This window comes from Syngnathus acus, chromosome 15 (genome assembly GCF_901709675.1).
Source record: "Syngnathus acus chromosome 15, fSynAcu1.2, whole genome shotgun sequence".
Classification (NCBI taxonomy): Eukaryota; Metazoa; Chordata; class Actinopteri; order Syngnathiformes; family Syngnathidae; genus Syngnathus; species Syngnathus acus.
The window spans coordinates 7,865,764-7,876,607 of NC_051100.1; the positions used below are offsets into that span (position 1 = coordinate 7,865,764).

At 41.4% G+C, this 10,844-nt stretch overlaps 1 protein-coding gene across 4 annotated transcripts; it reads right to left on the reverse strand.

The window, feature by feature from the left end:
* Positions 1-194: 194 nt before the first annotated feature.
* Positions 195-10,805, reverse strand: mapk8a (mitogen-activated protein kinase 8a). Of its 4 annotated transcripts, none has more exons than XM_037271739.1 (12): positions 10,674-10,805; positions 7,019-7,185; positions 6,763-6,892; positions 6,624-6,682; positions 6,396-6,534; positions 5,698-5,863; positions 4,846-4,917; positions 3,874-4,056; positions 3,636-3,760; positions 3,480-3,543; positions 2,691-2,768; positions 195-1,060 (listed from the first exon to the last, which is right to left on the reverse strand). In XM_037271739.1, exons 1-12 carry the CDS (start codon positions 10,707-10,709, stop codon positions 876-878), a joined length of 1,404 nt encoding a protein of 467 aa, XP_037127634.1. In that variant the 5' UTR covers positions 10,710-10,805; the 3' UTR covers positions 195-875. The 4 variants fall into 4 exon arrangements, with proteins under 4 accessions (XP_037127634.1, XP_037127635.1, XP_037127637.1 ...); XM_037271740.1 differs by lacking the exon at positions 4,846-4,917 and adding an exon at positions 5,431-5,502; XM_037271742.1 differs by lacking the exon at positions 10,674-10,805 and adding an exon at positions 9,185-9,380.
* Positions 10,806-10,844: the final 39 nt, after the last annotated feature.

Here is a 10,844-nt window from a genome sequence, read left to right on the forward strand (position 1 = left end):
TGTGTGTGTGTGTGTGTGTGTGTGTGTGTGTGTGTGTGTGTGTGTGTGAGAGAGGTAGAACTCAACTCTGCCATGGAGAGCACTTAAAAAAAATCTGTGAACTTAGTAAGGGCACTTAAATAATATATTTTAAATACCAGATATCCATGAGCATTGTCCCAAAAAAAATGCATCAATTCATTATCACGCACTAATTTAGGAGCCAGTGAGTTGGCCTATATGAGATGTACATTCACCTTGTTCTTTGAGAAATTACAGTTGAATACGCAAATGTGTAAAATTTACAGTATGCGGCAGTAAAACTAAAAATGAATGCAAGGGGAAAAAAACAGTTGAGAAATTAAGTTATATGATAAGCTGAGAGACGATGTGTAAACGCAAGTATGCATTAATTTCCACTTTAAAAAAAAAAAAAAAAAAAAAAAAAAGTTCTTTACTTAATAGCGGATTCATTCAAATGTCTCCCTCCACCCCTACCCCAAAAAAAACACAATACAAAATGCCAAGTCAGCATTTGAAAAATATATTAATAAATAACAGTGCAGTGCTCGCAGTGTGCCATCCCACTGTGTCGCTGGAGCTAAAAAAACATCAATGCAGAAATTCCAACGCTGCCCTTTCATTACAAACATAATGTTCACATCAAAACATACTCTTGATTCTTTGCAGCAAAAATACAATAATAATGATACAATTTAAAACCACAATCATTTACAGTAGTATCGGGCAATTACAACAATCTGTACATTGAAATTGTAGCTCTACAAACTAACATGAGAACTTCCATTAGCCTAGAAACCCTCCCATCTCAAACACTGGATAAGGTGCACTGATGAAAGGTTACGTTCGAGTAAATGTATGTGTTTGTATTTTTGTTATCTGCAACACGCCAGAGCACCAAGGGAAGTGTGGCTATCCAGACTGCTGTCTGTTTCCGAGGTCACCGTGGGGTCGTTGCTTGGGTCGGTGGGCTCCGTGGACATGGATGACACATCGTTGGCTGATGAGGAGGAGGAGGACGAGGAGGAAGGTTGAGGGGGGCTATCGATCACTGCTGCACCTGTGCTGCGAAAAAAACATCAACGCATAGGTTTCATCGAAGATTCTTGCACGACTAGACCGCAGTCAGCGCAGATCCAGTTCAGTTCGGGCTGCCGAGTGAGTAGGACGCTTTTGTTTTGCTCTCAAGGTTATTGCTGCAAACTCAGAGATACTAACGTCACGAAGAAAGATTTTTGAGCGATGGGGCCAAAAAAAGGATCAGGGAAGTGCCGATGCTCTGGAAGAAATCAAAAATAAAAGTCTTATGGAAATGGAGACTCGATTGATTGGATTGGAAACCAAGATGGAAGAAATTGCATTTCTCAAAGCTGAGAATGCCAAGAAAGACCAGCTGATAAAAATTCTCACCAACAGAGTGGAAAAAGAAAATCGATCCGTGAAAATGCAAATGGTGGATTTTCTTACAACAAAAAAACTGTGTTGGACAAGGCAAATTTGGATTTCTTCTGACTTTTTCCCCAAAAGTGGGGCCACTGGAGGTAGGGTGGGTAAAAATCATGTGGTACTACTGCGATTTATAAATATCAAGCACAATACTGCTATACTGAAACAGGAAAAAAATCTAAGAGGATCGAATCGTTTTCTGGATCATCCCCAGAAAACACCAAAACTGGTGCTGATCAAAACGATGGATGAACTGGAGAAATACGCAAATTGAGAAAAATGTCAATACTACTTGCAATGATCAATTTAACAGGAGTTAAATGCCAACTTTGAAAAATACAGAACTATCTTTAGACATTGAACAAAATGCAATGCAATGAAAACATGGGTCAAAAAAAATACAGAGTCAACGAGTTTACACACAGATAGATATAAATAAGCTCACAGATGCAGAAGCAACAAAATTGCATTTTGCAACAGGTGATGGAGTCGAAATGAAACCAGAATTCCCACTTTCTGACTTTAAAGTGGGAATCCTCGCTTTCTGACTTTAAAGTCAGAATTCTGACTTTATTCTCAGAATTCTGACTTTAAAGTGGGAATTCTGACTTTAAAGTCAGAATTCTGAGAAAAAAGTCAAAATCCTGTCACCCGTCCTTTTTTTTTTTTCTTTCTTCACTCGCCCTAATCCTCTTCCGTAGTGTTGTACTTGCCAAAATAAACAAAATCAAATCAAAATCACACAGGGAAAGTGAATTACAACACATGCCTTGACCACCAGGTTGTAGTGCAAAAAAAGACATACAACACAGAAGACTGTCACAACTGCAGTAATACTCGCTTTTCATAGAGGATGAAGAAAATGCGCCCATGACCATGTCTGTCTACATGTCTACATGTGTTGCTACACCACTTGTGTTCAAACAGCAGTCGCTTAAAGGTTTACTTTTGTTTTTGTTTTTTTTACTTTCCCAGATGCAAGGGCATTACAGTAAGCACTGTACTGCATACTGTAAAAACACGTGAAATGTATTGCATATATCAGATATTGCAAAAGGTAAGCAGAGCTGCGTTAAGTTTTGAATAGATTAGAGTTAACTAAGAGAGCTAGTCTCCCAAAAAGTGAATAGCTGATGAAACAGTAATTTTCAAATAGCTGTGTTCCAAATAGATGCCACAGCACCAGAATAAAAAAGTATAGTCAGGACAGAGTCGTTTGACATAAAATTACAATGATGACTCACCTAGAGGAGACGGCTGCCCTCGGATCACTCCATTTTTTGACCACTCCTCCCAGTCACTCACTTCCTTGTAGATCAGCCCTACGTGGCCAAGCAGAGAAGAAGAACCGATTAGTACTTGATACCATCTGGACCACTGCCCCTCTTTCCATCCACCCCAATGTGTTTTGCATTCAGCACGCTCCAAACAGCATCATGTTTCTAATTTGGAAGGAGGGTATGCTGGCGTGACCCTTCTAAAATGAGTGTGGTGGTCATTATCACCTGGTAGAGTTTAGGATGAGCTCATCTTGGATGCACAGAAGAAATGTATCGCTTCTGCCTCGCGACCCACTCACAAAATACATTGAAAACCTCTAAGGGATTTCAAGTCCGGTTATGCTGATAAATGGACTACGTAGGCACAATTTGGAGTTTAACCGGCGAGTGATGTCAAATAGAAAACGTATCACGATAACCATCGAACCGTTTTGAGTATCTGAGTTCAACTCTCATTAGAATTGTCCAATTGTGCGAAGGCGAGTGTGAATGGTTAATGTTAAAATGCTACCTAAAACATTGAAAAGCATTTAATAAATGTTTTCTGATGGCAACAGTTTGAGCCTGGATTGATTAACTTAACAATATAGTTATGAAAAGAAATAGAAAAAAAGAACTGAATCAACCAGCACCATTGAATGGTTTTGTTGGAATTTAAACGTTCCGAAATTATGTTTTGAAATGGTTCATGGCATTTTGACACCTCTGTTTGAAAGTGACAGTGGAAACGGTTTGAAAAAGCTGTTATCGCACCTTTCCACTCCTCCACAGTGTGCTCCCGCTCATCCAGCTGTTTGTCAAGGACCTTGGGCGGTGGCTGAAGATGACACAATGTCTCAATAAGAATAACAATCTTAAAAAAATATATACGTATAATAAAATAAAAGTATGTTGTGCAGTCATACTTACCGCCTCCACTTCAGCTGGGTCGTACCAAACGTTGATGTAGGGGTGCTGCAGGGCCTCATCTACAGATATGCGCTTAGAGGCATCGATCACTAACATCTTAGATAAAAGGTCTCTTGCCTGGCTCGCTGAGGGGGAAGGGGAACAAATTACTCATTTGTTGCACTATTGATCACATAAGGTGTGAATTTGGCTTTTCAAAAATGGCTAGTGATGCGCCGATAACAGAAGACAGCAGTACCTTTCAGTTTGTTGTGATCGGAATCAGCCGGGAAAAGAACATCCGGGAAGAGTTTCTCAAAGGTGTATCCGGCGTAGCGTGGCCTGTTTTCCACGTACGTTCTTACTGACTGGTTCAGTTTCATGAGAAAGTCCTGAGACGGCGTGCCTAGCTGCTCGATGACTTTGTTCCACTGGTCAATGTCTGACGGGTGCGTATTAAGGAAGAAGGGCCACGCGCAGACTCATTGCAGTCCCAGATACAGTACCATATTTATGCAAATATTGCCTGGGGGTGTTTATATACTCAACTGCAATTATTTGTTCTTTCTTAGAAAGATAATATGCAGAATTACAATGAAACTAGAGCAGAATCCTATTGTGGAGAAATGTCAAGAAACACAGCAGATTGGAAATAAACTCGGTGGATCTCCTCCCTGAAACAAACTTGCCGGGTTTTTGCATCAGACACAGCTGGAAAGATAATCTGGGTTAAAGACGTCTCCTCATTACATAATAATCTTTAATCCAGCACAGGGAACCTATTTACAACACGCAGCAAATCTCACACACTTTAATTAATCTGAGAAACTGTTTAGGTCAAAGGTTTAAGCGTTTTGGTGCTGCTGTTTTGGTCAACAATAGCTTTAGCGTTGCAAAATGAAGTAATAGTTAACTACATAATGCCATTGTGTGAATAATAGTATTCATGAACTGCAATAAGACAACAGTAAAAACAGTTCAGCATTTCTCCATAGCAGTTTTCTTGACTTTGTTTTAAACTCTGCTACGGTGGACATGGACTGCTACAGTAAAGTCCTTTAACATTGTAAAATATACGACAATGCAATTCCACAAGCACAATGACAGTCACAGTAAAAACGTGGATGTGGATGGTAAGGGGCGGAAAGGTTGTCGAGGGGAATGGTGTCACATCTCTTCACACTGAATGAAGCGATGACGCATTGGAGCACAAATGATGGGGCAAGGATACGATCAGTGCCGGGGAACAACACACTTCCCCTGATCATCTCAGCCACTATGCAGCCCACTGACCACACATCCACTTGGGTGGACATTCAGATGATACAGAGGTGGACATGCAAACAAAGGAGTGACAGTAAACAATAAATAAAATAAGCAAACATGAGGCAAATGAAGAGAATGACCATGATGTAGTGTGCAGCAATGAAAATCATGCAGGACATGCAGGATGAATTAGACAATGGAAACAAACAACTACTCTGCAAAAACTGGTCTTTAAAAAACAAAACAAGGGATTAAGTAATCATTTAAGTGCATATATTATTTAATTTAAGTGGAATTATCCGTCAAAGAATTGTATAGGAAGAAAAAAAAAAATGCTGGTAGCAAGGGAAATTCTCTTACGTAAAAAATGGCAAGAATGAATATCTTGGCTGACAGACCAAGCATATCTTTATTATATCTTGATTTGTGATATGCACGCTTAGGTTTCAGGTTTTGCAGCGTAGTGATGCAAAAATAAATAAACGAGTTAAACACTTGCCAAAGACTAGAATAATAATGTGAAAGGACAAATTGGAAGCCACAAGGATACAATCCCGTCCTGGGAAAAGGATTTTATGGCGAACCATTTCAGCCAGTATGCAGCCCACAGACCAAATGTCCACTAGTGGTTAACAAAAGTAAACAGGTAAGCGGAACACACCACTGGTTAGGTTGATGCTTGTTAGTGAGCTCGTAGCATTTTTTTAAGAACAAGACAAAGAATGAATTCTTCATAAACAAGATCTAAGAGATACTATGTTATGCAATTCACTTTTACTGCCAGGAAAAAAAAGACAGGGGTCGAGGCGAGACATACCATTGGCTTGGTAGCCCATGCCCAGGATGACTTCGGGGGCTCTGTAGTAACGCGTCACCACGTAAGGCGTCATGAGGAGACCCGTAGCAGCTGTTCGAGCCAGGCCGAAGTCCAAAATCTTCAATGTGCAGTCTGACTTCACCACAATGTTGCTGGGCTTGAGATCCTAAAGAGAGGCAACAACAGTCAGTCAAAAATCAGTGAAGAAGTTTTCGAAAACCATAATGCACACTATAAACTAAATAGGCTGGCGTCTTTTGGATGACATTGAATCTAAAATGCTAACATGGAAGAATGTGACTCACCCAGTGGGAAATCAAGCGGATGACATTCATCAAAAAGTACCAACTATGTTAAATATTGCATTGGGCTTGAGGTCACACTCAAACTGTCTCACCTCTATTGTACCAAGCATTGGTATTTCATTAACCCTCCCTTCCGCTGGACTTCATAATAGGATGCAGCATTGTCGCACCTTTCCTGACTTTTCGTTGCTTATTTCTTTTTGTGCATTTCTGTTATGCAAGCCGTTGTGAAACGCCCTCTATGAATAAAGTTGTATTGTAATAACTAACTGGTGAGACTATCTGCACCGTGTCAGAGAAGCAGAAGAGGTGCGCTCCACTTTGCTGTGAACGGAGTGGAAAAATCCTCAAGTGTGAAAAGCATTCTCACAATTCTGATTGGGAAAAACTTACCCTGTGAATGATGCCGGCAGCATGGAGGTGTTTGATACCGCACAGCATCTGATAGAGGAGGTAAGACAGCCTCTCGTGGTCCAGCTCCATCTGAATGACCTGGCACAGGTTGGCGTCCATCAGCTCCATTACCAAGTAACTGCAAATGAATCAAATCAATTAAAAGGGGGGAAATTAAATTGCTAAGCTTGGTTAAATTGCTCTTAAAGAACAATATGAGCCACTTACACATCTTGAAATTCTTCTAATGATTTTTGGGGTGTAAAAACATTTAACAGACCGATGATCTGCGAGTGGAAAAATAAATGGATTACAACTTTGAATTGGCAATTAATAACATTGTGTACATATATATTTGCATACGTACATTTTTGTGATTGACACATTTCATGAGCACAAGCTCTCTAAACGCCCTCTTGGCATGTGTCTGGTTCTGAAAGGGTCTGCTCAGCTTCTTGATGGCTACATTTTTCTCAAGGACTTGATCGTAAGCAGAGCTAAACAATGACAAAGGCACAAACAGAAGTCAAGATAAGGTCAAGTATGTTACTGAATTGAGGTAAACTGCTGTTGGAATATTTTTCATGTGGTGAGAGAATGTTGTTGGATGGATGATTACTCACCATACAATTCCCTGCGCTCCCGATCCGATGGGTCTCAAGTTCTGGTAGCGTTTTAACACCGTGAACGTCGAGTCTCCGACGTCGATGCTGTAGAACTCTTTGTCTTTCTTGTTTTTATTCATGGCGAAATCTTCAATCACTGCTCTCTGTGCATCCAAAAATGTTCTCTGTGAACAAAGAAGGGGGGAAAAAAACGGAGAAATTTATCTATCTGTACCAAAAGGATGCAGTTTTAAAGCACAGCTTGCAGAATTACAAATGGGAGACGAGCGCAGCATTTCTGCCTCGGCTGGTCAGCAAACACGATAAAAGGGAAATCTTGACATTATCAGCAGAGACGGCCGAAGGGCAAAGCACCTCGGGGTCAACTCCATCATATCAAACATCGCTCACATCACAACAACTGAGCTCAGTGCCTCTTGGAAGCAGAAAATTCAACTGTCTGTTTGGATATCAAACTTGACAAGCTGACCTCAGTTCAGCAAGCATCAAATGAGCATGGTGACATATCCCAAATACGAGTAAAAAAAAAAGAAAAAAAAAAAAGACTTTAAAACAACTGTCAGAGTCATGTAATCGAAGAAATCTTCCCTCCCTTCTTCCTGCTCCTCCACTCTCGTCAACACTTTGTCCATATGAGGCATATAATTGCCAGAGAAAAATGACTCAGCTCTCCGTCTGTTAGTCCGACGTCATAAAGACGTCTGCAGCATCCGCCTCGCTCATCCCATGAAAATAGACATGCTTGTGTAACACCACACAACAATTATGCAGCATTTGCAGCACCTCAATGGAAGAGGAGCCTGTGCTACTACTACTACTACTACTAAGGTCATTATAGCCATTTAGAATCACGGCAATCCATCACAATGACTGAAAGTCAGGTCAGTGTAGGGAGGCAGTGCCACTTGTCTTTAGTCACCTCCACACTACTGTGTTGGCATGAAGGCCTTTGTATTGCACATTCTATCTCTCTATTGCTCATTTGAATTTACTGGGCAGTGCAGCAGGCAAGTGATCTGGACCTCATGGATGGCTTTGCTATATATTAAATGCATAGGCCTGGGCTGCTTCCTGGAATGCACTTCCTGCTCCATGCATTTGCCTGTAATCATAGATTAATGACCTCCTTCCTATAGGACAAATTGTACTGTGACAGAGGAGGTTTTGACACAGGCTTAGCAGAAACATTTGGTACGTCTGGACAGTCACTGTTGTTTGAATCGTCTCAACATGTCCATAATTCTTAAAATAAGTCAAACAGAAACATCATGATAGGTCATAAAAAGTAAAAAAACAAACTTGACAAAGGAAAACACATCCCACACACCCTGAATTGGTCGCCAGCCAATTACAAGCCAATAAAGCAAAACGGCCTTTTTTTCCATTCCTCTGAAGTTGCCCCATAAAACACACACATAATAAAAATGATTAATACCTTTGACAGTGCCAAAGCAGTTATTTGTTTATATCCCATTTAACTGGAATGTTATTGAACATTTAACTTGGAAATGTGCATTTCTGTCTGTCCATGCACACTTGAGGGGCGCCCAGTATAATAACATGACACAATACAAATCAATGGCACGATATGATTTAAAAAAAAAAAAAAAAAAAAAAGCCTTGGATGACTTCATGATTCATAATGGAGGAAGAATACTGGCAAGCCCCATCTATTTAATCTATCATCATTAGAATGAATGAATCGCCTCCTCTTCATCACACAGATGATTAAAAAGCGTAGCGACTTGAATTGCGAGTTAACCTTGGCCACATGACCCCCACCTGGCAGCTCCTCGCAGGAGGCTGCAGGCAAACCGCAGCGGGACAACAAGAGTCATGCATGAGCGCACATCATAACACAAGACCGAGCACAGGAAGACATTCGAACCGAGGGAATGATTCCCATGTCGCCAAACAAACGACGGGCCTGCCTGCTTAACGGGCGTTTTCTTCATGTCCCTAAATGTTGCGTTCGCGGGTATCGGTAAAATTACATGCATTTTATTGTTGTTATTATTATAAAACAAAAAGTCGGATGTGCGTGTCGCGCAAGAGCCTCTGAACACCTAAAATGACACACGACCCTCCCCCCACGGCCAAACAATAAGCACGTCCGAGGAAGGAGCAGGAGCCGGAGAGAAGGGCTCATGATCCTCATTTTACCTCGTTCGTGAAAGGTGGATCCTGGCGGAGCGACGAGCAGCTCGAACGTTCCGCAGCAGTGGACGGTGCGTGTATGCCGGTCAACAATGATCGATTCCGCTGGGCGCCTTAAAAACACATGACCTCACCCGATCCACTTGCCTACGTTTCCATACGCCTCCTGCTACTGACAGGCCGGGGAGCAGAGGGGAGGCCCACCGCGCATGCGTTTGAATACGTCACGGCTGCACAGAGACACACCCACCTCCATCAGCTCTTCCTTCCGCCCTATCCATCTCTTATGCATCTATCCATCCAAAAATAGAAAACTGCAAACTAAACACACCAAATACATATTCAACATTAATCCAGAGTAATATGTTATAATATTTTATAAGATTAGCACCATCTATTGAGTTTAATTAAAAGATACGTCTCAAAAAAGGCTTCCCTTACAAAGGTCAGAGAATGTAAAAGCAAAATATGCGGGGAAATTACATTATGTTCTATGCTGTGCCCAAATAAAATCTTTTGGGAATACATCATGATTTCCACCCATAAATACAAAATGCCCATGTTGCAGAAAAAAAACAGTACTGCTGATTTTCCGCATGCACTCACATGCACCTTTGTGCAAGGTCATAGCTACATGCAATGCTTTTGGAATATAGACTATTTTTATTTTCACTTTTCCACATTTGATTGGATGACAATGAATATAGCTAAAACATATCAATACAAGCAACAACCACTACTTTTGTCCGGATGCACCTGCGCCTGCACTGCATCTCATGTGATGGAATTTGATCTAATGCAATGATAAGGATAATTATTCACAGTCCTAATTGACACCATTAGAGAGGTATTCGTTAAAAAAAAAAAGCTCAATTAGCAATCAATTAATTAATCAAGAATTGGAGTCTAATCTTTCATTCTGACCCCACACACACACACAAACACAGATTTTTATTTCCTTTGAACAAGGCGATTGGTTTTGTTTTAGTTTGGTTTAGAAGAAAACTTGCATCATCAGTTTTGCTAAACTCAGTCAAACACATTTGGAGCTGAACTAGAAATAGACACTCTATTTACTTTAATGGGCCGTTAAGAGAAATGTCGGGCCCAGCCTGGCCCTCGGTCCTTATGTTTGACACCGGTTTAACATGCTCATTAGTGTCACTGAAATGTTTGGCTCTCTGAATTGTAAACAACAACCATAATTAGATGAATACATCTTTGATATTGTTATTAATCATTGTAAGGGAAGATTTCCTTCTTTCTTTTATTATTATGGCTGTTGTTATATTTGAGAATCTTGCATTGGATCTGCAATCTGCTGGTCGGTGTATGTAACGCGGCAGAGTATAGTCCAATCATCCCTGCAGCCACCTGAATCTCCCCCCGGTATCCGCTGCGCATGATGCCCCTGCAGGGCCTGCAGAGAGTCGCATAGGAGCGCCACCTGGACGTCCCGGTGCAGACTCCCGCAGTATGAGCCGTCTTGTCTTACCCCTTGTTCCAAGAGAGTCCGCAGTGTTATGATCATTGTGCCGGAGCGCACGCACGCACGCAGGCAGGCAGACAGGCGGGCAAGAAAGCAGCCGCTGCCCGAGCTGGTTCGTCCTTCCCGGGGCTGGGGTACCACGCACCTCCTGCCCGTTTATCCTGCGTACCGTGGGGC